This window comes from Opisthocomus hoazin, chromosome 18, assembly GCF_030867145.1.
Source record: "Opisthocomus hoazin isolate bOpiHoa1 chromosome 18, bOpiHoa1.hap1, whole genome shotgun sequence".
In the NCBI taxonomy this organism is placed as follows: Eukaryota; Metazoa; Chordata; class Aves; order Opisthocomiformes; family Opisthocomidae; genus Opisthocomus; species Opisthocomus hoazin.
The window spans coordinates 4,926,190-4,954,079 of NC_134431.1; the positions used below are offsets into that span (position 1 = coordinate 4,926,190).

A 27,890-nucleotide genomic window follows, 5' to 3' on the forward strand; every position below is an offset into this window, starting at 1 on the left:
GATCCACCTTCTCATGCCACCAAGTGCACCCTGGGGACAAAAGCTCTCAAAACCACTTGCAGGAAGGAATGGAAACCCAAGACCACATACTATCCTTCCAAGAACTCAAGACCCTCGTAAGCAATCAGACCAGGAGTTTGTCTGGTCAACTGTGCTGACCTAAAAATTAGCCAACACTAGCTAGCGTTTTGGAGGACATCTAAAATCCCCAGAGAACAATTCTGGAAGCTCCCCAGAGAACAGAACAATTCACCCCTCCCTTTCCCCTATCTCATCTGGTTTTATCGTCCTTCCACCTCCTTGCATCTGCATTGCATTACTGACATCAGCATCTAGCACCAGGGAGTTCCCCAGCCTCCTGACAAAACTCACCCAAACATCCCGCTTTGCAGATTTGCTGTTGCTGCTTCTCTGAAATGCCATTGTCACGAGACAGAGCACGTCCAGGCATCACCTTCCTCTGCCCCATGCCATCCTAGTCCATGCTGGAGTATCCACGTTATGGCATATGTGGAGGTGCTACATCTGGCCCCCCACCTCCAGCTCTGGAGGCTGAACTCTGTATGGCAACACCACGTCCATGTAACAAAGACCTTCAACTTCCACACAAGCAGATGGGATATTAAAGCTCAAAGTCTGCTGACAGCGTATTCAGAAGCATTCAAGATTGGCTTATGCAAACGTCAGCAATAACCAGAGCTCCTGAAAGCTCTTTGTTCTGTCTCCATCAGCAGGGCCAGGACTGTAAGGCATGTCTGATGCTTGTGCTCCCAGATCACCCATACTAATACCTAGCTTCACCCATATTTTTGTTACCTACCCACACTGACGAGAGGACGGTTTTCATTTCATTACGTGTTTTTGTGGCTATTCTTCCCTATTTTTTTCAAAGCAGATGTGGCAGTGCTCCAGGGAAAGCTAGGAGATGTGCAAGCTCCGCTCCACGTCATCAAAGCGTACCCTCCGTCACCTGTCTCACAATCAGCCTCTTTAAAATTGATTATAATGATTTTTGCCTGTTTTTAAAATATGTTGAAAGGACTGTACCTCCAGTGAGAGAGGAGCCGATGGAGAGCTAAAATGAGACCGACTGGGACAGACTAACACAACCCCTTCTCTTTTCTTTCCTAGTATCTCGCCTGGAAGCGAATACAAGGAATATGATAATATTCTACTCAAGAATATCATGCATTACTGGGAATAATTTGAGGAGTACAGATTTTACATAATTGCCTTTTTTGTCTCGTGGCATGCTGAACTTGCATAATAAGCTCAGTGCACTCCACAGAAATTCATTGTTGGGCTGCACGGATTTGGTATTTTGTGTCGAGCCAAAGGGACATTGTACAATGATGTATAATGCACTGTAAGCAGGTCAAGAGATAAGGCGGCCTGAAAACAGTAATGGAGTGCATGCAAGGAAGAATTAGTAAAAAGCACTCTAAGAAATTAATTCAACCTGGCTTCAGTCGAGCAAGAAGGACCCAGAGCAGGAAGGGAACTCTTCTGTACCATACTCGTCCCCTTTCGGTTTTCGCCTCAGAGAGCATTGCCCTGATGCTCAAAACTGAAGGCATGGGGTTAAGGGACTAAAAAAGCCTTTGCGGCACACTCTGTGCAGATGCTTTGTAGCAGGTTCGTCAGGGTTTTACCCCAAAGCCTATGTCCTAGCCCTCTGCCCGTGGCCAGCAGAGCCACGCTCCGTGCCGCAGGTAGTGCAGCAAATACGGCTTTACCTGGGCGCCTGCAGCAAGATCCTCCAGCAAAGCCACAACCCGTCTTCACCCAAGCCTTTTTTCTCCCTGCTGTGCCCTGAGCATCTTTTTTTCCCTCCCCTCAGCAAAGACAAAGTTTCAAACGAAGCCCTGTGCAGACGTGCCCTCCCACCCCACCTTGCTAGAGCCTAAGGGGGCAATCAGCAATTTTTTCCTGAGTGGTCCTACACTATAGGCGGTTTTCTCTCATCACTATACGTGTGCACTGTCTCCCCGTATGCAACCCAAGCGCTAACCCCAGGCTGTCCTTTTTGTACGCAAATAAATCTTCACAACGCTCGGAGTGTCGGTACTGCTCATGGTCCCAGCCCAAGCCCACCAAGGCAGAGCAAAGCTGCTGTTCAACAGTGCCAGCTCTTGGTACTCTTGCCTACAAAGTGAGGGTATCAGCCAGATGAAACCACAAACTGGGCCAGCCCAGGACATTTGCTAAATTTCTAGCTACTTCATGCTGTGATCCAGGCCAGCGTGGCCAGCCGTGGCAGGGATCAGGCCAGGACCTTTGAAGCCCAAAGCATTGCTCACCACAAACGCACTCAGATTTGAGCCCACATGCTTCCAAAGTCAGACTTGGGACCTCAAAGCAAACTGACAAGAAAACTACACATATTAAACAAAAAAAGCAATAAAATCCAACCGAAGCGGTGGCACCCCCCCTCCCCATCGCCCAGATTTGACGTGTCTGATTAGCACGAGGAAGGCAGAGATGTGGGGAGAGCCTGCATAATGTGGTGCAACCTAGCACCTCCCCCAGGGTGCCCAGCTGCTGCAGAAGCAATTTCACAGCTCATCATCCATTATGAGATTAAAATAATTTTTTTTCCTCCCGTGAAGTATTAATAAATTGTGCAGGCAGACCAGAGTTAGCGCCATTTACACAAATGGTAGTGAATCACCCACCTAGTTATTTCTTAATGGATTGAGTATCTGTGTTCCTCCTTATCCCGTAATTTAAAAAACTAAATACACAAACCTGTTTATTTGTCTCATCAGGCCCTAAGCCAGCTCATATTAAGCCTGGGGATACCGGGACAATGGCAGAGCTGTTCCCTCCCAGCACTTTACATGGGAACAATACCAAAACATCCACGTCAATCAATATGAAAGGGGAAATGCACTGCAAAAAACGTCCAAGACACATAGAAATCCCTCCCAGAATTCACTTACTTTCCCTTTCAGGGGGCAAAACTCACGGAGGCATTGCTGATATAATGCGGCTTCCTTGGTGCATACAGTGAAGATGTAAAGCCGTAGTCAGAGCACCACTAATGGCTCTTTGAACATCTCTGCTTTATTATGGTATCAGACAAAGCAGGCATGTTTAATGTTTAAACTTCCAACGACAAATGCCTTCAGCAAATACGTTTTATGTATTTATTCAGTGCTTCTTAAGCGCCTGTCGCCTTAGCAGCTAAGGTGCTGCTTTCCTTTTTTTTTTTGTTTTATTAAAATTAAGAACATATCAATGCTTTGTAAAATGCCACCTTCTTCCCTCCTCTCCCTCCCCTTATATCCCCAAGAGAAGCTTGAAATCCTTTACCCATCTATCCACGGCAAAACATTTCAGACTGCCAGGAAGCTGCCGAAATAGGAACAGGAAATTAACTGAAAACACCAGCTCAATAAATCAGCCTCCCATGTTATCCCGAAGACCCTCAGCCCCAGATCTGGCTCCAGCACACGGGAGAAGTGCCAAAGCCAGATACCTCTGAGTCAGCTTTGCCAAAGTAAACCCCGAGATGAGACAGCAAGAGCACCCACCCGGCTTCAACCCCGGTGATTGGGTTTGGGCAGGTGCTGCCTCCAAAGCCAGGGCAGGCAATGGCTGTCTGCAGCTAAACGTGATTTGGTTCTGGTTGGTCAAAGATTACCTATCGGATCGGGCTCCTTGCAGACCCTAAATATGCAAAAGTCATCAATGTGCCAGTCCTCCCAGTCCATGGGATGTCAAGACAATCACCTGGGATCTCTCTCTACCTCCTCTACATTTACTGAACTTCTGAGTGCCACAATCACAAGCCTTCCTCCGCAATCACGAGTGTGAGAATTTTATTCATTTACTCCCTTCTCCGAAGCAGAAGCTGTCATGCCACTAGAGCACAAAGGTGCCGGGCTGTTAGGGAAAGCACGAAGCACCAAGAGACTCCTGACAAAATTGTGAGAAGTGTAACGCAGTGCTTGGCCAAGTATCCAAATCCGCAGCGTAGGTGTGAAAATCTCAGCCTTAAGACTCCAATATGTGAATTTTGGGAAACAAACAGATTTTATCTTTAACAATTTTAACAATCTTTTTTTCTTTAATAAAAACAGGCTTATGTATGGTATCTAAAAAAAGCCAGAACACACACATTGCTGTGAGGGGCTCATCCATGGCCTAAATCACAGACACTCATCAAATACCTTCTAAAGCACTACACAACGTGGACAAAACGAATAGCGAGAGTAGGTGCTACCCTTTCAGGAGGAAGGCAAAAAGGCAAATCATCAAATTAACAATCCAAATAGCAGTGTTTCCCTAAAGTAATGACAACTCCCCATCTAGAAGGACATCTGGGCCACCAACCCTCACAACCAGGAGTAGCAGTGATCACCTCCGACACCAGCAGTGAGAAAGGACCACTGTAGGCGCTGACAGCTCTGGAGACGATGCACAGCATTTGTTGACAGAGGAGAGAGCTTTGCAGGGGAGATAAAGGTGCAAGAAGGCTCACAGCAACACCAGCATGACCTTCATCGCACAACCATGAGGGACTCAACCCAACATGCAAGGCATGAGACTGTAGGAGCCCCATTTGCAGCTGCATCCAGAGACAACCAACCCCAGCTATCCAGAGGTCAAACCAAGCGAAACACTTCATTCATTAAGCGGCTGAAGAGGTCTTTCCATTATCTTTACTAGTTTTAAACATGCCAGGTAGAACTTGAATGCTCCTAAGGGAGACAGGCAGAGGTGGAAGAGCCAAAACCAGAAAGAGATGCTAATGTAGAAGCGCAGGAGGCTCTAAGCACAACAGGAGGACTGCAGGTAACGAAGCCAAGTCATCAATCCCACAGTCAAACTTCAGATTTGCCCAGTGTACTCCAGGGCTTCAGCTGCCATTTTTCAAACCCAAGCCCACACAAAGCCTAGATATTTCCACAAATCTGTGGTGACTCAGAGCCGAGTTTGTCTATTGCTAATGCTGGTACCAAACCAGGTACCTAGAGAGTCCTACTTGGTGTTACCAACAAAAATCATCCCAGCCTAGCCACAAATATGATCAAAATGGGACAGATGCTTTTGAGGAAGATCCCTAGAGAAGCTTGGCTGCAAGCTAAGCTGCATCGGCTTTGACTATTTCTTCCCCCATCCCTTTTCTTGATCTGAAATGAGAGGAATCTCCTTCCAGACTGGAACAGAGTGAGACAGAAGTCAGCAGTCAAGGACCGCACAGACAAAAGAAAAACCAGGCAAGCAGCAGAGCGTAGGTGTCTCTGACACGGACGCTGCAGCAATCCTCGACACGGAAGCCTGGAAATCAGGGCAAGTCGAAGAACTACGCTGCATCTTCAAATCGCAGCGTGTCAAAAATTCAACAGGAGCTGCTCAAAGAGCTTCAGAGCTTTCTGCATTTTAGAGAGTGAGTTTCCCTTTGCGATCCCCAGCATCTCTGTGTGAGCATGATAAATTCATTCCTCAAGTTGCATTCAAATGCCCAATAATTTCCACCCTTTCCCTGCAGCTCCTCTCTTGACATTTCATGACCAATTTTCTTGGGAAAAACTTAAAAGGCCTTCGCTCACAGTGTTTCACTAACGAGTCCTTTACGCGTGCAGACCCAGCCGCGACTGCACGCAGAGCTCTGCGCTTGTGCAGGGAGGTGGAGGAAGCCTCGCGTTGGCCCAGGCGTCAACGTGAACGGCACCTGCAAGCAGCCATGCAAATAACCACGCAAAAACACACGGCTTTCAACTTGCTGAACACCCGGCGTGAGCAAATATCCCGCTGATTTTACAAAACGGGGCTGCGGCAGCTTTGCTCCTCTTGATGTAAATAACGATGGTTCCCTTTCATGGGTTCAGTGCAGGGAACTGGCCCTGGGATGACGGGGGGCAGGTGAGGACCACACACCTTCCCAAGCTTGTAGCATCCTGACCAGCACGCAGAGGAGCGTGACCTGCTGCTACCTTGTGCCTTGCTACTACACTGTGCCCCGTCTGCTTGGAGAAGTGACGGGCATCCTCCTGCAGCCAGGCCCGCGGTAGAAACAAGCACCTTTTGGGTAACTGCTTCGAAAATGCACCAGGAATTGCTGCAGCCCAGGTAAAAAACAGCTCCTTGAGAGAAAAGCAGCTTCGAGTCTGGTGTGGGGTGCGTGAGTCCTCTGTACCGTGTAGGTGTCTGGTTTTGTTTAGAAGTCATCTGGAATTCTTAAAATAAATTTGCTAAATTGTCTTCCAGAGACTGACGGCTGTTCCGCCCCCCCCCCCCCCCCCCGCCTTAATAAACTTTCAGGGGTATCTTTATTGTTATGTCTAATTTTAGAGAAAACTAACATTTCCTGAGATTCAATTTCTCTCATAATTGTTGGAAGGAAACTAAATTGTCTGCTGTAAACATTCACTGTATTGTGTGAAAAGTATCTTTATTACAGCCCACAGGGAATACTAATAAAATTCCCAATCCTAGCCCTTCCTCGCTTTTTTTTTTAGCTCACTCTTTTCTCCTTTATACCCATTAATGTCAGTTCAAACATTCTGCGGTCGAGATACGAGAACTTAAAATATATTATTTAACAATCAAGTGTAGAATAAAGACTTGTGAGCAGTAAGATCCTTTCTGCCTTCTCTTTCGGTGCTTTCTATTACAGCAAATGAGAATGGCTATTCCATTTGTCTGCGTGCGTGCTTAGAGTTGATGAAAAAAATCTCATTAGTTTAGTCTGACATATACTCAATACAGTCTATGTACATATTTTTTTTCATTTTATTCTACAGCTGCAAAATGATACTAAATTTCATCAGATTGGAACAAAAACTGTGGTCTTGGAACATTTCCCTTTAAGGGTCTTATATTTATTCAGAATTCATGAATCATTTTCCAGTAATACAACTATAATTATTCTTAAAGTGTTATGTTTGAAGGTTTAATATGAAATACTTGCAAAAAGCTCTTTTTCACTTTGATAGTTTGTAATCTTCATGGTAATCAGATCAGTTAGCTCCTTCACACAGCAGCCAGGAAAATACAATTTAATATGAATCTCATACTCTTCACTCATGTTTTAATTAAAGTAATAAAAGCCAAGTCATATTTTGCCCTTTACAGTGTACACAGATGTATAGACCTGAGCTATACAGCTTCAGCTCAGACACTTTTGACAGTTCCTGATGGATTTCCTAGTTTGAGATAAATTTAATTCAGGCTCGCTCAGAATCTGCAGATCACGAACATGGTGTCACCAACAAGCGAGACCCAGCACGGTCCTAGGCAGGACTGTGATATGGCTGATGGGTGCACAGCCCAAATGCAGAGCTCTGGGTCAGCTTTGCCACCTTTCACCCCGTCGACAGGAGGTAAGACTGCTGCGAGAGCGGTCCTCCCGCTGGGTCCAGTGCCAGAGCATCCCTCCCTGCGAAAGACTAGCGCATCCCTAACTGTCTCTGGTTTTTGGTTCCCATCATAGCTCTGACCAGCCTGGCCTGGTGCATCACCTGATAGTGAAAGACGAAGCCTCGCCCCCGATGTCGCCGATGGCCACACTCAGCATACATAGCCCTCATCATCCTCCAGTAGCTGCAGAGCCCCGAGATGCTCTGCTGAGCGGGTCAGCCCACCACAGGGCTGGAGCCCAATGCCGCACGTGCCCTGGGCAGCCCCAGAGCCGACGGGGAGCGAAGGGCTCCTTCTGCCGCCAGCCGAGGCTATGGAGGGGTTTCCTTTTTGGCACAGGCCGTCACTCAGACTCTGAAGTGAACAGCAGCGCTTTCCTGCTGGAAGCGAGCGGTTCCCCAGTTAATCACTCTGCTGGAACGGCAGACCCAAACCCCAGCTTGGGGTTTACCATCGGCTCCTTACGCTTGGGGTCAGACGCTCACGCCAGCCTCTCCTCTCCCGTGTGGAGCCGTGGACCCGAGCTTGTGTCCAGCTGTGCTGTAGCAGCTTGCCTGCAAGCGTGAAGTGGTACCCAACCCTTGACTGCTCCAGCAAAGTGGTGGGACCTCATGGGGGTCTCCATGAGGATGGGCTGGCTTGGGTCTCCGACGAGCAGAGAAGAAGTAATCAATCAGCTGGGAAAGGAAATCCCAAGAGCAACAAGCCGGGTCTTTTTTTTCATATTCCTGTGGCCCACGGTGTTACATTTCCACAAATAATCACAATTTTCCAAAGCCACTCCCCAGAGGTCCATTACAGAAGCAAACCAACCTCTGCAGGAGCCAAAACCAAACCCCCCAACAGGACACGGCAGAAAATCTTGCTGGTCACAGCTACGCGACAGCGAGGTTATCGCGTTGTCAGAGCTCAGCATCAGTCGCCAGCACGTAAAGACCTGGCTCCCAACCACACTGTGTCACAGCGCGTACTTTGGGATAGAAGCGGCGAGGAATTAGCACAGTGCGAGGAGCGGAGGATCTGCAGGCAGAAACAGCTTGTGCACAAAAGCTCCGGGACTGCCTTTGTCTGACGTGACAGCCACCACTCAAGGACAACCCAGCACCCTCCCACAAGCAGCGGTAGCTGACCAGAGGGGCACTGTCTGGGGGTTTAAAAGCACACATAAACACCATATTAATGTGATAATTATGCTTTGAAGGTGACCTGCTCCCTCCAGAGCTGCCCCAGGTTCCCCCATGCGTAGGTCTCCACCTTGCCAAGGGCCACGCTGACAATCAAAGGCAGCAGCTCTGCAGACACCACATGCAGTCCCTTTACAGTGGCGCTGAGCACAGTGGGAAATCTTTGATAAAGTGACACTTTGTTGGCTAAACGATACTGCACACCACCTTCCCCTATATTTTTCTGCTATTTTATGAGCTGTTGCCTGACGAGCTCATAAGCATTGCTGGAGTGCCAGGCAACAGGTCCTCACGCAACAGGAGTCACCATGCAACACCAGCAGACCCTCTTCACAGAATCTTAGGGGTTGGAAGGGCCCTCTGTGGATCATCTGGTCAAAACCCCCTGCCGAAGCAGGGTCACCCAGAGCAGGCTGCACAGGACCTTGTCCAGGCGGGTCTTGAATCTCTCCAGAGAAAAAGAATCCACCACCTCTCTGGGCAACCTGTTCCAGGGCTCCGTCACCTTCAGAGGGAAGAATTTCTTCCTTGTGTTCAGCTGGAACTTCCTGTGCTTCAGTTCGTGCCCGTTGCCCCTGGTCCTGCCGCTGGGCACCACTGGAAAGAGTCTGGCCCCATCCTCCTGATACCCACCCTGCAGATATTTGTAAGCATTTATAAGATCCCCTCTCAGCCTTCTCTTCTCCAGGCTGAACAAGCCCAGCTCCCTCAGCCTTTCCTTGTAGGACAGATGCTCCAGTCCCCTCACCATCCTCGTAGCCCTCCGCTGGACTCTCTCCAGCAGCTCCTCATCTTTCTTGAACTGGGGAGCCCAGAACTGGACACAGTTCTCCAGATAGGGCCTCACCAGGGCAGAGTAGAGGGGAAGGAGAACCTCCCTCAACCTGCTGGCCACACTGCTCTTGATGCACCCTAGGATCCCATTGGCCTTCTTGGCAGCCAGGGCACACTGCTGGCTCATGGTCAGCTTGTTGTCCCCCAGCACTCCCAGGTCCCTCTCCGCAGAGCTGCTTTCCAGAAGGTCAGCCCCACCCTGTACTGGTGCAATGGGGTTGTTCCTCCCCAGGTGCAGGACCCTGCACTTGCCCTTGTTGAACTTCATCAGGTTCCTCTGCACCCAACTCTCCAGCCTGTCCAGGTTATCAGCCTCTTCAGCGTTATTCAGCCTGACTAGACCTGAGCTCTGCCCCACAGTGCTCTGAAGCAGTCTCAGTTACTCCACCTCCTCCACCCTCCAGCACACAGGGAGTATTTTTGGAATCAGGTCTACATTTCCTTCAGCCCTTCTTATGGGCATCATGATATTTCGGCACCAAGAAACACCCATGTTCAACCCTCTATCAGAACTCTTCCTGGTATATATTTTCTTTGTGTAAAACTTCTACTCAAGATACAGCAGCAGCAGCAAACGCTCTTCCTCAGAGGGATACACATTGTCCTGCTGCTCCTCCTTCTCTGCCAGCCCCTGGGCACCCCCCACCTCCCCATCCCCCAGGCAGCTCGACCACAGGCTGGAGCTGTGCTGCCTCCAGCTCTGGACCACTCTCCTGCACTGACTGGGTTTTTACTATATTTTTTAAATGCTTCACTGCTTATGGACTTCTTCACCACAAAAGAAACCAGAGCTCTGTTTGAAGATCCTCATGCACATTTTGATTATGCTCCTCGCAGGCTACAATCAGGTGTGCTGCTTAATACAGCTGCTCTTTAACATCAGCAAAAAACCATCTCTAAGCTGATTCAGATCTCAGAACACCCAGGAAAGGATTACTTCTTGGACTGACCCAAGGGCACAGCTGGCCGTGGAGGAGAGGTGGACATGGTGCCTGGCCCTCAGGCTGCCAGCCACAGTGCGTGCCATTCCTCTGCTTTCTGACCACTGCTCCAATGCACCCGAGGGTCTCCTTCTCCCTCCTGCCTTTGCCCCTAAACCTAAATCTACTTAGGAGCCTCAGTTCTTTGACGAAATGTACATCAACACGTGAAATTCAACCACCAGGACAATCTCAGACTCTCTGTCCCTACAAGGAGCTCTGCATCACCTTCCAGATATCTTCAGCTGTAGGAGATGCTATTTCTCCCCGCCCCCCAAGTAAATACAGTAGGAACAGAGACTATTCATTGTCGTCCAGGAGCTGCTCAGTTACCTTAGCTTTTCACTCCATAATGCTTGGTGGCTGTTTTTCAAATACCCTGTTGTTAAGAACTTAGGAGTCCTTTAAGACCAAGGGTTGAAGATGATGTTCGTTCCGCTTGTAATACCAAGAGATTTTTTAATCATTATTTTATTTAAGCACTACAGCCGACCCTACACCAGCAACAGGAGCTTCTCTTGGTATCACTAAGTTGCAGGAATCGCTTCCTGACTGCACCCTTCAAAAATTTCACTGTCACATAGGAGTTCATGCAAAATTCACGAGCCTGGATCATCAGCTGCAGTTGTGCTCACCTCCATAACCCCTCCTGGAAGGGTTTCCATTAGCAGCCGATTATAATAAATGACATGTAACACTCTATTGTTCATTCTAAAATAGTACATGAGATTCTTCCTGAATCGTCTGCTGAGAAAGGCATTTAATATCTATCAATGTCTTCCCTCTATTTTTTTATTCTCTAGCACAACATATGAAATTATACAGTATTACTCCAAGAACAGCAGGGAAAGAGCGAAATCTGTATCTTAGCATAGATGCCTGCTGCAGTGTGCGCTCCCAGCGTCCACTGCACTGCCAGACTCTGTTTAATCCTCTCTTTCAACTTCGAGTCAGTATAAAGCTCTCACTTCTTTTCACCCAGGGCCTTCTATCTATATGTTCCAGCAATATTTGCAATATATCACTGTAGAGAGACTAAGAAGTCATCTGCTCTCTACTCTAAGGTGTACTCTGCCTTTGTTGTTGTTGACTCTAGACTTCAAAAATACAGAGTATTTGCAGATTGGAAGGGACCAGGATGCTGTACAAAGGCAAGAGAGTCAAACCCAAGGAGCTGGAAATGCAGGAGCATCAGAGGTCTGCACGTCTGTGGGAAGGGATCCCTTCTCTTTTAAACCCTTCTACTTATGCCAGTGATTTTCTCTAGCACTGACCATCCGCTGGCCATCATCTGTTCCTGTGATCAATAGATCAAGCCAGCCAGTAGCCCAAATCAAAAGATTACGAAGACCCAAGACATGTCTCCTCAAAGTTAAAACAAACACAAGTTTCTTCATATGCAAAGACCAACCAGACTCCTTAGAAACACAATAGTTCATTAGGGGAATTGAGTGGAAATTGCACCAAGAATCACCTCATGGTGGGCTCTGATCTTTCCTTCACCACTCTGCTGTGCAGTCTTTACTACGACAAGGCTCGAGAAGGATTGCCCTAAGGTATTGCTCAGCCACGTGCATGGTCTCCTGGTTTCTCCCAGCCTTTCTTCTGGAGGAAACCCAGGTCTGAGACAGCAGCTGTGGTGACCATCAGCAACATGCTGCACCTTACGAGCTTCAGGGACAAATTGCTGGAAACCTCTTCACATTCACACATCCTTGTAGGTCAGGAACCAACCAACATAAGAACACATCACGCCTGAGCAACCGCACACTGTTGCTTCACTGCCAGAGACAGAGCATCTCTTCCAAAGCAATTGATGGAGAAAAAAACACATTGGGGAACGTCCACATAGGTCCATTTTTACAGCTTCCTACTAGGGAGAAAGGTGCAAGAATGAGGGGAGGATGACCTGTGTCTTCATTAGCAGCACCTAATTGCACCCTCGCTGCCTGGGGCTCCATGGCCACTTCATGCCTGTGCAGTCACTGCGTTCTGCAGCTCCCAGCGTCAAAGGGGACCCCCCACACTCACCCTGCACAGATCTGCACCAGACTCAGGCTTATTTTATCAACTGTTGACATTTTGCTGCGTTCAGTCGAGACTGGTGGGAGGCCCACGAGGTGGGAGGACAACGCATCCGCCAGGATTATGACAAGGTTTGATAGCACAGCTTACAGCAGAGGCGGCCAAGCTGAGCTCTGTCTAGTCTGGAGTGTTAGCAGAATTCGAGGAAGGTATCCGTACCTTCCTGCACCATCATTAATTTCTAATTATGCTATTGCTTGTTTTCTACATTATTGCTTATTTACCAAACAGAGCTTTCTTGTACCGTCCAGTTCCTTATAACTAGCAAACCCATTGTTATGCTAAAATGAATGTTCTAAATGTTATTTATTATTTGATAAACCTTGTGTAACCCTGAATGAGGACATTAAATGGCAAGAACACTACTTCAAAATCCCATTTTAAATAAGTCACCAAGACAGCTGTGCCTTTATAAAACACATTAGAGTGGCACTCAGAGCACATATGGCTCAGGGATATATACAAATTATACAATTTCTGTCATTCGATCAAATAAGAGGGACGTTTTGACCCCAGAAATGAGTCAAATGTAAGTTGTAATTCAAGCCCCACCGGAGGCCCTGGTGGTAATGTATCCTGACGGCTGATCCAAGAGCCCTGACCATTTGACCCACCAGATCAGCGACTTACTGTATCTATTATGGCTAATACAGACCCGAGCTCGAAGATGTATGGAGATCAAGAGATAAAGGGCAATAGACACTGTAGATAAATGTTGATTTATACGCACCCAAGCACACAGATACACACGCAGATGGATTTCATGCGTGCAGAAAGGGGCAGGCATGTATAACCCCCCACTAACATTTATATAGGGACACGTTTGAAGGCGGGTGCTGTATACGTGCATGTGCACATGACAAATACAATCTCTCTCAACTCCATTTCCCTCGGTGCATCGATACAACCCCCACACTCAGCTGAGCTCCCGCCGATGCATGCAGCAAGAGAAAACCCCACCTATTTTATGCACATGCTGTCGCGTACCAACGCGTCTATGCCCACGATCTGCCTTCTCCGCAGTATAAACGTGAGCAGCTCCATCCATGCATTGGCATAAGCAGTTCTGGCCTGAATAACCTATACTGGCGTTAATCAGCGTTCGCACGAGGAGTTACACAAATTAACTTGTCGGTACAGAAGCAGGCGCGTTGCTCAGCTGGAATAAGCCGTGCACTGAAAGCTCCTGGGATTAGGCAGAGTGCAGGATCAAAAATGCCCAGCGGTAAGTAATCAGCTCTTTCCTCCTTCGAAGCTGCCCACCGCCCTGCCAGCAGCCAGAGAAACGTGCCGGAGAGAGGGGGAACGTGGCAAACACTCCTCTGTGGCTTTCCATAATGTCCCTCCACGGACCGGGCTCAGAGTCACACCCCTGCTCCCCGCAAGCCGGGGGACAACTGTTCCCAAAGCCATGCCAGGGCCCGGCTGTTCCCACACCCTGCCCCAACAGCACATCAAGATATTCCCTGCGTTTGTTCGCCCGTAACGCGGGATAACGATGCCTTCTGGCAGGGTATTCCCAGGCATCGTTCATTCATGGTTATAAAGCACCTCTGGGCTCTTCCTCCAAGTGCAAAAGACTCAACGCCAAACAAAACCAACCTTGCTCCTGCCCAGCTACGTGAGGGATGTCCCAACCTTTGCCATTCCTGAGGGTACTCTCCCTATGACAATGGCCTTAATAAACACCTTCTCTTACTGATTTTGCAAGTGGTTTTACCTCTTTTAACAGCACCATTGCATTTTTGCCCTTCAGAGGACCTCGCATGGTTGGGAATCTGTCTGGTCCTTGGGATTTTTGCATTACTTCATTCCTTGTCTTTGTTTGTGGGGTAAAGCAAGAAAGAAAACTGACAGGGGTGAGGAATGCTGCTCTGCCGACTTCACGAGACACAACAGATACCTCACTTACCTTGGGCATCAAATGTCCGCCATGGTTTGATCAGATGTCAGCTTGCATTTATACTCTGGCCCTTGTTGGGGGTTGAATTGCATTTCACATCTGACTCACTTCTGGGGTCAAATGTCCCTCCTATTTGATAGGACAAGAGGAATTATCTTCCCCAAGCAGGTTGTGCTGCCATGAGTCTGGATCTGTCAGTGCTCTCATTATGTTGGAGGCTCCTGTATTTCGGCATTTCCTCCTCAGCCGAGGTGAACGCTTCCCAGGCTGACGGGAAACGCAGCCGACATCACACAGGCAATCACATCCAGTAAGACGAAGGGACGGAGCAGATCAGCTGGCTTTCAGATCCTCCTGATGGTGTTTTGTTTGGGGTTTTTTTGGGGGGGTGGTTTTAGGGGTTTTTTTGTCTTTCCCTCCCAAGTTAGCAGCTCTGCAGGGGAGGGAGTGATGAAGGAGAGCAAAGTGGACCCTGGTCCTGGCTTTACCATGCTCTTGCCAAGAGATACTGCAGAAGCTCCTTAGGATCAAAAACCGCACGAGGGGCTGAGATCAGGCTGGTGTCAGGGTGCCGCAGGATCGCGACGCTGTCCAAGGACTGCTCAGCACAGGAGCTGCCCGAACCGCGCCGTCTCTATAGCCCCAGATGCACAATCAGAATAATCTTCTCTGTGTGATGGGAAAGGATGACTCGAGAGCTTAAACCGTTGCTGCATCTCTGGGCAAAAGTGTAAACCATCGCACTGGCAGGCAGGAGCTATTTAACCCCCCTTGGGTTTAAACCAGGGCGGGAGGAGCGGTGATAAACTGAATTCTGCTTTCTGCCTAACTCCTTCCAGGCATTTTGAAAGAAAAATCGCAAGGCAATACAGAATCTCCTGTAACAAAACCTATCAAACTACTTCTGTCTGTGGACCTCTAAGAATTTTCCAGCTGAAATAAGGCCACACACAGACACGAATTTCTTGCTCTCCCAGCTCTTCCAACCCACCTCGAAGCACGGAGGGGCTGGAAGCCCTCGCGCAGGTCCGGGGGATTTCATCGTGACAGTCTCACCCCAGGCCATCACAAGCATGCTGGTACCAGGGGAGCTCACCGCGTAGCACAAACCTGGGGTAAATAAGCAACAGGCGATGTGACGCTAAGATTTCCCACCGTTAATGCTGGACGTCCCAGCCCCCGCGCCCGAGCTGGGCTCAACGTGAAGCTGTGTCAGCTGCCAAGAGCTGCAGATGCCTAGTGGTGCCCAGTGCAACCAGTTTCAGACAAAAACGGAGAAAAATCACCAGCCCACCAGGCCCATCTATCACAGCGTGATGGCTTCAGCAATTAGCGTGGATCATTTCTCTTTGTCCCCAAGGACCCCAAGGGCTGAGCGAGATCCCGCCTGTGCTGGGCAGGCATCTCGGGGCTGGCGATTTAGCAGCCTCTCAAGCAGGATTGTGAAACCGCGCTCCTGCTGTTTAATGTACTCACACAGGTTACAACAGGTTTGGCAAACAATAAAAAACATCTGGAACCCCCATTTAAATAGAAGAGTTGTGTTACTAGTAGTGAAGTCATGACCAGTGCTATAAACCGCTCCCTGGTAAACAAGCGCTGACGTGCGGGTAAATAAAGAGAGACAGCGAACTAATACGGGCGAGGGAGGAAGGCTGCTCCCCGTCTTCCTCGGCCAAAGCTCATGCTGGGTGTGAACAACCACTAACGTCCTTGGCAGGGCATGAACCATGACGCTCGTCCTTCCTCTCCACTTCCCTCCTTCCAACCCAGGCAAGGTTATGGGGGTCACTGCAGCATCCCATGGGGACGTCGACCCCGGCAGAGCCCCGGGTGCCACTCCGTGCCCTTGCACCCCTTGGTCCCACTCCCAGCTCCTTTCTGACCATCCTGAGCATAGGAGCACAAGGAGGGGAACTGGAGATGCAAGACAAGACAAACTTCCCCATCCATTTTCCATGTTGGCCCCCGCTCCCCACAGAGCTTTTGCTCCAGGAGACAAAGCAGCAGCATGGCCCCGGGCACGAGCCCAGCCCTGTAACGTGGGGTACCTGCCCCCTGCCCACCCTCTGCCAAGCGAAAGCGGCTGCCTCCCTTTTCATCCTTAACTGCTATTTCAAAATAGGAAATAAAGGTCACCAAGTAAACACAGAACAACTGAAGAGTAAAATTCTCTTTCCCAGGTTACAGGGATCTAAGCTGGTTTGGTTTATCCTTCTCCCGGGTTCAAACATTACACGAACCCTCCACCACATGACAGCCTCTATTTTTATTCGGATGTCAGCCCTCCTCCTCCTCCTCGACCGCGGCGCAGCAAGCCGTTCCCCACCCAGCAGCATCACTTCTGATTTCTCCCCTGCTGCCCGCCTGCGGGGGGAGCGGGATGCGACAGGGGCTGCGAGGCCATTTCTGCCGATGCAGAGGAGGAAAGACAAGTGGTTCCCGCGGGCTGCGGTCCAGCTCCAGGCCAGTCCGATCCCGCAGGCACATCACGGCCAGGGAGTGGGGCTGGCCACTGAGCCGGCACCACCAGCCCTTCCCGTGAGGCTGTGAAATGCTCGTCCCTGGGGAGATTTTAAAGGCAGAATATTTAAGACAACGGCTCCCGTTAGCGTCCACCGCCTGCTCGCAGACCCCGCTCAGCCCTGAGAGGGGGGCACAGGGCTGAGCCCCAGCCGGGGCAGCCTGGGCTCACCCCGCTCCTTCCTGCGCTCACTCGGCCTCTGGCAATCCCTGGCTGTGACCATCAGCCTCATGCCATTGCTGATCAACCACATGTTTGTTTCTGCTGAATCACTCAACAGCACAGAGTTTGCGGTTCCTTCCCCACCCTCTGGAAACCCTTCTCACACCAGAGCAGCACTCTCCCCACGTCTCGGCAGCGGTGGCTTCGCGTGCGGTCTTCGACAGCCAGAGCAGGAGCAGCTCTCCCGAGCACCAAGTCAACACACTGCTGCGCTCTGAGAAGGCAACCAACAGGTTTTCATCCTGTTTTCAGTTTAATATGCATATATTCTAATTGCCTCTTAGTACCCAAGTTAGACACGCATGGATAACTCCCTGGCCTTGCCATTCATAGCGATGCTGTGGTAAGTACCGAACCCCGGCAGCAGGAGCCGGGGCACCGCAACCTCCCCCCAGGCCACACACACCGGGCCCAGGACAGCAGGCAGCCGGCAGCATCTGGGGCTGGATGGAAACCATCACACAGACGCCTGTCAAATTCTGCAATGCATCAACTTCATGTGACATAACCCTGCACGGCCCACGATCCACGTAGCTGCGGTCAACAGGGCCCCACGATGAAACAGCCCACCACAGCCCAAAAATGAGATGCTGAAAAATATTAGCGACGAATTTGCACTTCCCCTCATGAGGCAGCAGCATGCAACAAGATGCTTCGCCCCGAGGGTGCAGCAGAAGGCACCTCAAAGATGCACCAAGCCCCCGGCTTGCTCTAGACACCCCAGGCCATCTCAGGGGGACGCAGATGGGACCATCTCTCATCTCCTGGTCAGGAAGACAGGTAAGCATGTGCCGAAGCCCCCAGCTCCCAGCAGCACCTAAGCATGGGCTTAACTTTATATCTGTGTAGGGCTCCACTGAACGGACGTATCCGTTTCACGTGTATCCAAGCCGAGAGAGCGCCTTGAAGCTTCAGGCACCTGTGAGACATGAGCCCTTCTATTCTGGTCCTCCACGTGTGAGTTTATACCTCCAAAACAGGAAACCTTTGACTCCTTTTTCTCCCCGAGCCGGCTAACTGTAAATCTATTTAGCTACAGGAAATACTCTACGTGAGGGAAGGAGACACCTGAACTACATACAATGCTTGGAAACCTCACCGCATCCAGAAACACCAACTGCACCTCCATTCTGAGCGAAGGCTGTCTCACTGGAGAGCTGTGGCTAAGCTGGGCTCTGGCGATACGCAGCAGCACGGACACGCAAGCGCATCCCTCTCCCCGTACCAAGCGCATCCGCCGCTGTTCCTCGGCAGCAGCCGGGTCGGCAGCCAGCTCCGATCGCCTCCGTGGACTCTCCCGACGTCCCAGGAGTGCAGATTCACAGAGAGCTTTTGTGCTTAGGCAAAGCTTAAGTCCCCTAGAAAATCCATCCACGCTGCCCACCCCAAGCAAATCAACGCTCACCTGATTTGCCGATAGGAACTCCTGGGCGTTGTCGTTCATTCCCATGTACATGTTCTCCCCATCAAACTAGAAAGACAAAAGAAAGTTAGAGTTAGTGAAGTGTCATTTGCATGCCAGGGTTATGTGCATTTTCTGGCTTTTCATGCCAAGATTCCCAGAAGACAATCCCGAGCTGGTCCTTTAATATTTCTGAGCACCCATGAGCACACACACATCACTTCTTACAATGAGCCATGGTAACATAGCACATTTATGTTAATTTTTCAGCAAAATAATGAACAAATCACTCCAGTTCAAACAAACCAAACCTGTCCAAAACCACAGATCTACTCAGCAGCAATGATCACCCGAATGAAGTTCTCGCTAAAATTCCCACTAGATCAACCAATCAGCTTTAAAAAGCCAGTTTCCACTGATGGGAATTTCCAAGACAGGCAGGTGCCATTCAGTCCTCTACCAGACACCCAGATGCTCCCTAACCACCAAAGCAAACCAGCAAGGCAGAAAGTCACTCCAGACCATACACGAGGGGCTCTCTACGCAAAGCCCGATTCCCCATCCTGACAGTTCACTGTTGTTTGCAAACTCTGGGAAGGCACACGTCCCCCATCCCCTGCCTGTTCTGCCAGGGCCCTGCCCCACGGCTGGGCTTCGGGGCCGGGCAGGAAGCCGGGCAGCCGGAGCATCATGCGTTTGCCTGTGCCCCCACGGGTCCTGCAGCCACGCCTGTCCCCGGTTCTGAACTGTTAATTCACTTATTAGGCTACAAAACCCCCATGGAGAAGTGCAAAACTCTTCTCATTAATTAGCTACAGCAGGAGCTTTTCACTTGCTCCGATTCCAAATGAAGGGAAAAAGCCCAGGCTGCCCATGGAGGCTGTGGAGTCTCCTTCTCTGGAGATATTCCAGCCCCGCCTGGACGCGGTGCTGTGCAGCCTGCTGTGGGTGACCCTGCTTGGGCAGGGGGTTGGACTGGGGGATCCCCAGGTGTCCCTGCCAACCCCAATCATTCTGTGATTGTCTCTGGCTGGAAGCATGGCTGGGGCAGTTCTGAAGGCTAAGTTCACAAATTAATTACAGCAACAAAATGGGCTATGCCATAAAACACTCCCAAGACAAGGATGAAGGTACCAGCTGCGAATGACACCATCTACTTAACAAGGGGAAGAGCCAACCCTCTTGTCCTTACAAGCCGGATGATGAACAGAAGATTGCTCATGTGTCCTCTCGCTCTCTGATACGAAGCTGATACCAGCTATGCCTTAACAGAAATAGGCCGTATTAAGAACAATAGAAGAGAAATCTAAACAAAACCAGGTGAAGATTTTCAGTGCAGATTATTACTTACACTTCCATTTCTTAGGGAACAGGACTAGCCGTTAAAGTCAGCGGAGTTAGCAAAGCCAAGCGGGGGTAGCACAGCTCTGCTCGGCGTCAGAGCGCACAGCCACTCTCTAATTGCCAAACTATCCTCTGAGATAGCAGAGCAAACCAATTAAAAGCGGCAAAATTAGAGCGGGTATTGTGACACAATTCATTAACTAATGCTGATAGCAGCTGCAGGAGGGTGGAAGGGGATCCCTGTGCAAATGCAGGATTTCGTTAAACCCATCAGCGAGGCAGGAGCCGCGGGATGCAGCGAGCATCGGCAGCCCGACGGGCTTGCCGGGACGAGCAGCTCTCCCAGCAGCCAGCCGGGTGTTCTCCACTTCCCACTGAATTTCCCTCCGCCTGTAAAACGATCGCTGGCATAGCCGGCTCCCACTAACACAGTTCCAGCTGGAGCTGCCGTGCTTCCAGGCACAGAGACTCAGTCAGCTCTCCAGCCTAAACACCCTCTGCCAACCCGGCCAGCCCCGGTGGAGAAGGCTGAATTTGCAGAATAGGTGGCACCTTTTGGTGGAGATGCTCAGCCCTGCGGCAGCGGGACCCAGGCACCGTGGGAGGAGCTGCTCTCCCTCGGCATGGGCAGCAGCACGGTTTTGGGGTGTTAGTCTTTTTGGAACAGGCAAAATGATGGTCCTGAGGTCCCACTCCCAAGCTCTTCTTGGGACTACCCCACCCAAAAACCATCAGGCGGATCCTGGAGCTGAGCAGCCAGCCCAAGGCTGTGCACTGTGTGGATGCAGGGCCCTTCCCCACAGTCCGATCTGCGGTGCCAGCGCCTTCCCTTGGGCCAGCTGCACAGACACGCTGCCCGGCACGGCAGGACGCTTAACAGCTACTGCACCTTCAGACTCCATGGAGATGCGGCAGGCGAGCCGCACGGGAGCTTCCCAGCAAGCAGCCCTGAAGAGAGATACAACATTCCACTGGGGAGACAGTTCTGTCCATCCCTGGAACCAGTCAGGAACTTGAACTGCAGAAATATTTACTTCCACATCAGGAAAGGAAGAGCTCTTTCTTAAGTAAAAGCTTTAGCCCTCTGAGAGACTTAAATACACCTCCATCCATCCATCCATCCATCCATCCATCCATCCATCCATCCGCCCCTCTTCCTCGCACACAAGTGCCCCATTTTTGTCCTGCTCCAGCGCAGTATTTTGCAGATCTAGACTAACACCTGTTTGAAACAACTCTTCTCCACAAAACAAAAGTCATCTGGAAATCTACATTCGGAAAGCAAAAAGTACCTTTCACTGGGACGGTCCAGGGCAGGACAAGTTCTTTGCTTTCCCTATTCATGCTCTTCATCAGAACGTATTTTTTTAATGGCTTTCCACTATTCCTCTACCTCCGCTCCACACTTCCTTGTGCCCTTGATGCCTTCATAATAACTGTAATGAATCCTGCCTTCAAAATTACTGTGCCTCTGATTGCCAGTCTGAGCAGCGAGCCTGAAAATCAAGACTTGAAATGCAATGGAAACTTTGGAACTTGCCCACTGCTGATTGGATTTTTTTTTTCCTCTCCTTCAGGCTATGAGGGTGCAAACAAATTTATTAGAAATTCTCCCATCAGGATATTATTTCAATTAGATGTTTGCCACTTGTACACCAGCCAGGTAGAGCAGATAAGTAATGTGCTCTCCCTCTTCTCATTATTGTTTCGCTATAGAATGCACTTCAAAACAATCAGCCCCATCATTCCAGGTAGATTTACAGCAGAAACAGACATTTTAATATTTCCCTTTGGTTACAAACGCTTCCTCCCGTCTCACTTCGGTCTAGCTCCCGATGCGTGTCCAGCCTCCCAGGCAGCTCTGGACCTGGGCGCATCCATTCATCACCCTCCGTGCCCCCCAAAAGGGATCAATCCTGCACTGAACTCTGCACGCACACGGGGCAGCGGGTATTGTTTTCAAGTCCTAATTTGAAAGGAACACACTCTCGTGCAGTTGCCTTCATTAATCTTCTGCTCTTTTGTAATTACTTAATTTTTGTTACTCTTTGGCGAACAGAAGCAGCCTGTTAAGCAAATCAGTGGCGGTGGCTAATTCTCACCCTCTCCCGCACGAAACGAGGACAAAGCCGAGGTGAGCTGGGATCGCTCGCTGCTCACAGCACTTCACATCCGAGACACGGGGTGTGCTTGAAAACCTGGGAAAGGCGAACCCTGCGTAGCCAAGCTGGGAAACTGGGAGAAGCAGGGAGATGTGATTAATTGCTTTTCCTTCATCTGAGACTTGGACCCGTTTTCCTCTAACTTGCGCTGACTGACATTAGCGATGGTTACCTACAAGCACAACCAGAACCAAGGACCTCTATTTCTAAAACAACCTCTAAAGCCCCACTTTGCCAAATCCCAACTCAAACTCGTCTCATGTAACGCCCACAGGACAGAAACAACTCACTCAATTTAAAAAGAAAAACCAATAACAAAAAACCTGCAAAACCTTAGAGGAAAACTGCCCCAAATCCTACCAACTCCGAACACAAAGGCACGCTGTCAGATGACCCGACCGCAGGCCACAGGAGGTGACTTCGACTGCTAACGGGCGCTGTCAGCCACATTCCGACACGGAGTCCCCAGGAAATCGGGGTGACAGACACTGAGCCCTCCCTCCTCCACAGCGCCTCTGCATTGGACACGCTACCGCGTACTTTGGGTCCAAGCAAGAGATACAAGGACAGCTCTAGTCTGTGAGAAAACACTCTCTGAAATTCAGTTTGCCATGGAGAATTGACTTTAAAACACAATTCTTTCACTGCGGCTCTTCCAGGGGAGCTGTAGCCGGCACGGCAGCTCGGGAGGCAGAGTGCTGCTGAGCATCCACCAGCCCAGCAGGCAGCCGGGCGCAGGCTTTCTGCAGATCATCTCCTAAGAAGCACTTTCTTTATTTTTATTGCTTTTCTGGACTCATTTTGGTTTGTTATTTTTGCAATATGATGTTATTTTCAAACCTGTAAACGCGCCCAGAGGTCATACGGGTCCCATGTTAGTAAGATGAAAATGAGTAAGGAAAATATATGCATGCTGCTAGCTGGGACAGACCCCAGAGCAAAGCAGCTGTGGGATCTCCAGCCCTGCGCAAACACAGAGAATAAATGTTTGTTAACGGGGAAGGACCCCGTGGAAAGAAACACAACCTCCTGCCAAGATCCAGAGGTGTTACTTTCTCATGGATGGCACTGCCAGCTTGTACAGTTTTATTACCAATCCCATCCTTTTATTTCGTGACAGTCATGAGCTGAAATGAAAACTTCAACTTTGTACAGAATGGCTTCAATGAGACCTGCAGGATCTCAGAAAACTTCCAAACTTCTTATTTCAGTTTATTATAATTTTTTGTGTGTGGTGGGTTTTGCATTTGGTTTTGGGTTTGGCTTTTTTCTTTTTTCCTTTTTTTCCACCCCCCCCCCCCAGGGGTTTTACCTACATTTTCACACTCTTTGTTGGCAATACAGGACCAGAACAGCTTAACTGCAATCCGCTGAGGATCTGGAGCTTTTAAAAAAGCGGCCTGTTAATGCAAACTGAGTGGTAACCAAAAGCCAGCATCACCCAGAAGCCATTAAACGCCCCAAGAAGAACCAACTACATGCTTCCAGTGATTCCTACTTCATGGAGCTGTAAGCACTTGCCTCTCAGTTTTGCCTCCTCATGCCAGGACATAGGCAGCGGGTCCTCTCTCTGCCCATAACAACCTCATTTCCAGGCTGGGTGCGCTGGGATATCACCTTTCACTGGAGATGCTTGAGATGTAGCTGGTTTCAGTCCCAGCAAGCTACACCTCAGCCACCACCAGTATCACGACATAGAGTGACCCAGAATAATGCCATGCAACAAATGCCTTAAAGTGAATAAAAGTTCGGATACCAGAAAACTTGTACAACACAGTCAATGGCATATTTAATACACCCCACTTAAAAAAAAAAATACTGTAGCCCCCGTGTTGCTGGGGTTTATTTAGCTGCCTCTGATGGCACCCTGCCCACCATGCAGAAATATAATTCTTCTTCAGAAAGTTTTACACAGTAGTAGTTTTTTTCCACCATTAATTTTTATCAGGCAAGCCTTATTTGAGTGGCATAACCACGTTCTGCTGTAACTGCATTTTGGCCATGGGATTTCCAGCCCCACATCCCCAGGCGACGCTGCTCCCGCACAACGCGAGGCAGCCCCGCGCGCCAGGCTCAGCCCCACGGGCACGCCGGGCACCGACACCCAACCCAACGACCCCAGCGCTGCCAAGCATCGCCTTTCCCAGCACACATCTCTGCCGTGTCCCCGCGATGTGAAATATTCGCTTCGGCCCTGCCCCTGCCGGCGCTGCTGCCTGCAGAGCTGCCGCTGTGATTTCCTACAGGAGCAATTTAGCATCCCGCTTCTTCGGGGAATACATCACCGAGGTTAGCTTAATCTCTTTAACTGCAGTTTCCCCATTAAGGTCTTTACACAACCTCTGGCCCAAAGTGATCTACTTAGCATTATTTATTTGTCCGCTGAAACGGTTGGATAGCCCCTCGGTTGATCCTGTCAAAGAGGGTCACAAGTTCAGCAACAGATTTATGACCCCCTCCCCCCGGACCCTCCTGCGAGGAAAGCTCTGCCTCGCCGGGCTGGCCGCGCGCTGCAGTTTGCTCCAGGACGAACGTCACTACAAGGCAGCGTGACACCGCAGCAGGTGTCAGCAGCAGCACATCCTTCCCAGGGCCGCACAGCTGAGCATCTGCGAGAGTCACCTGGGCTTCACGGGGGCTGCGTTCTCCACACGCCGCCCATGCCCTCATGTATTAGCCTAGGGTGAGATCACATTGATACAGATGAAGCCTCAGGGCTTAAAACTGTATAGCAAGAAGTGGTTCGGTTGGTTGGTTTGTTTTAAAACCAATTTACAAAAAAGGATAAAAGCCTAATAACAGTTATTTCTCAAACATACCAGAAGCAGGAAACCTACTGCAGAGCTGGTGGTGCCAAGGGCTGCCCAAGGTACGGCAGAGACTGTCCAGAAACTACAACCAGGTGGGAATGGCAGGAATGATCTGCACTGGTTTGGACACTGACGGAGTATTCAGCGGTTCCTGAATTGGAGCATCTCCCTTGGAAAGACCCACGTGAGCAGCTCTCACTCTGCGATGGCCAGCAGGAAAACATATAAAACAAACCAACAAACCCCAAAGGAACCCCCACAGCCAAGCAGCAATCGCCCATCTGCTCTGAAGCAACACAAGGCAAAAAATGTGGCGCATAGCCTACCGCCTCTGCTCCAGAACAAGCAGGAGTGGCAAGGGGAAGGTGCCAGACCAGCAGGTCTGACTCCTTCAGTGTGAAACCATCTGGAGCTCCTACACACCACTGAGACCTGAGACGAGGGACGTTGTGCTTTGCAGCCCGCTTTAGTGTTTGCTGAAGGGTCAACAAGGGCCTAGAAAAGGTGAAATGATCTCTCTGGCAGGACTTCTCATAAGGTTCCTCAAAAAAAAGCTCTAAAAACCAAACCCAACTCGTCGTGGAACAAAACAGCAGGTCCTCTTGCTCACAGCCAGTGAAAAGATACTCCTTAGGTTTTAGCAAGAGGACGACCATGGTCTATGACCCACCTGCACTAAATCTATCCAGTTCATAATAGAAGGGATCTAGAAAGATTCAAGTCTATTAATGAGACAAAAATTATTTAGGCTAGCCAAAACTAAAAGCGACTTTGAATGGCTTTGCATTAAGACTCTCGCAGTACTAAGTGGCAATCAGGAAATGGAAGATTAAATTTAATGTCAATAAATGCAAAGTAATGCACTGGAGAAAAGCAATCCTAACAATACAGACACGACAATGGGCCTTAAATAGCTGTTACTGTCCAGAAGAGAAACCGTGCATTCGTTCTGGAGAGTTCACTTCCAACTTCTGCTCAGTCCTCAGCAGCTGCCAAAAATGCCATTCAAGTTTTAGAAGCAATTAGGAAAAGAATGAAGAATAAAAGATCCAACATTATTTTACCATCTGTACAGCTAGGAGAAGGAGAGAGGGCAATCACATGGAGGATCCAAGGTGCGGAATGAAGTACATGGACGAGGAACAGAGGCAATAGCTATAGAGGGACTCAACAAAGACGTACACGAAGTCATGAGACGAGAACAGGGAACACCTCTTCTCTGGTTCTCATAGTCTAAGCCCAAGGAGGCAGACACTGAAATCATTAGCTAATGGAATTAAACACCTCACAGAGAAGTTCTTCATACAGTGCCCAACACAAAACCTCTTGCTGCAGGATGCTGCAGCCTAGAAGGATCCAGAATAGCAACTGTACAAATTGGAGGGGAACAGTAAATCCAAAACACTGAGCTTGAGATGACCCTGACCTGTGGGCAGCTGGAAGCTCTGTGGGTAGATGTAATCTCATTAGATATTAGGAAAACCATTTTCCAGCACGTGGGTGGTCAAGTATGAGACCACGAGGTTGTGGGATCTCCATCCCTAGAGACACTCAGAGCTCCGCTGGACTTCACCTGGTTGGGCCAGCCTTACTTGGGGGCTTGGGACACGCGGACGACCCTCCCAACCGGCACTATTTGGTGTTTGGGTGCTTCTAGGATATGTGGTCGTGCAATGCTTACCCAGGCAGTGGCACAGACCTCCACCCCTAAGAGCATCTCCAGCATTCCCTTTCATCTTCCTTCACCCAAGGCTGGGGAGATCTTGACTGCCATCACTATTCAAGCGACAGCATTCATTTATCTAAGAAACTGGCTGGTTTTCCATGAATGCTGCACACAAAATTATTGTTATTACATTATTTGGAGGGAATGAGGACTTAAACTCATTTACCTGGACCTTTCAGAGCCTGCGAAGGAGTTCAAGCTCTTCACATACACATACAAAAAAATACGTCCAGAAAAGCTACAGGGAGCAGCAGAATTTAGTCTTAAGACTGACATGGAAATAGATTAATTTTTTTTCCCATTTCATATTCTAATTACAATTCTTCTCCCCCTACTATTTTCTGTTCTCATTACAGTCTTAAAATTGCTCTGCAAATTCTGTACCTTATTCTGCTCTTCCTACCATCTTTGTCATGGAAATGAGAAACAGAATGTATAGGCATGAAAATATTGCCGAGATCAAAATTTTGCTTAACCCTTTCACGTGCGACTCCGAGAAGAAGCAAAAGCAGCACAAACCGGCTAACCCTCCGTCCAGCCCCCTCTCCTGCTCCCAGCCGCAGCAAGGGAGAAGAACGATGCTCAGAGGAATGCACTATTAATTTAAAGGCCAAAGTCGCTCATGTTTACACCTCCGCTGCGCACAGAGAGGGGTTGGGTTTTCTCAACCTCGCAGGCTTTGCCCCTGCGGGCAGATTTTGATCTAACAGGCTTGGATCGGATTCTGATGGTTGTGTTTAGCTTTAGCTTTCAGCCAGCCCAGCACCCTGACATAACGCTGCGCGCGGTGCTTCCAGCAGCCCTGGTGCATGGCAGATCGCCATCCTCCTCCTCCTCCTCCTCCTCTTCCTCTCCCATGGTGCAGAGCGCTCGGCAGAGCTGCAGCTTTGGCCAGACCAAACCCTTCCCGATTTCTCTCCACGTTAGAGTGTAGACAGGGAAAACAGGCTGGCAGGGAGGCGAGCAGCACCTCCCGACACCCACCCCCCCAGCACACCCCTGCTTGCTGGGCTCCCCAGTTCGAGAAAGATGAGGAGCTACTGGAGAGAGTCCAGCGGAGGGCTAGGAGGATGGTGAGGGGACTGGAGCATCTCTCCTATGAGGAGAGGCTGAGGGAGCTGGGCTTGTTCAGCCTGGAGAAAAGAAGGCTGAGAAGGGACCTTAGAAATGCTTATAAATATCTGCAGGGTGGGGGTCAGGAGGACGGGGCCAGACTCTTTCCAGCGGTGCCCAGCGAAAGGACAAGGGGCAACGGGCACAAACTGAAGCAGAGGAAGTTCCGTCTGAACAGGAGGAAGAACTTCTTCCCTCTGAGGGTGACGGAGCCCTGGCCCAGGCTGCCCAGG

General features: G+C 49.7%; 1 protein-coding gene across 1 annotated transcript in view; it reads right to left on the reverse strand.

Annotated features, from left to right (window-relative positions):
- The window catches only part of TOX2 (TOX high mobility group box family member 2), a 160,634-nt gene that overhangs the window by 77,069 nt on the left and 55,675 nt on the right, over positions 1-27,890 (reverse strand). The window contains exon 2 of the mRNA XM_075438585.1: positions 18,506-18,571. Coding sequence (XP_075294700.1) covers positions 18,506-18,571 — 66 coding nt within the window. The remainder of the gene's footprint in view (positions 1-18,505; positions 18,572-27,890) is intronic.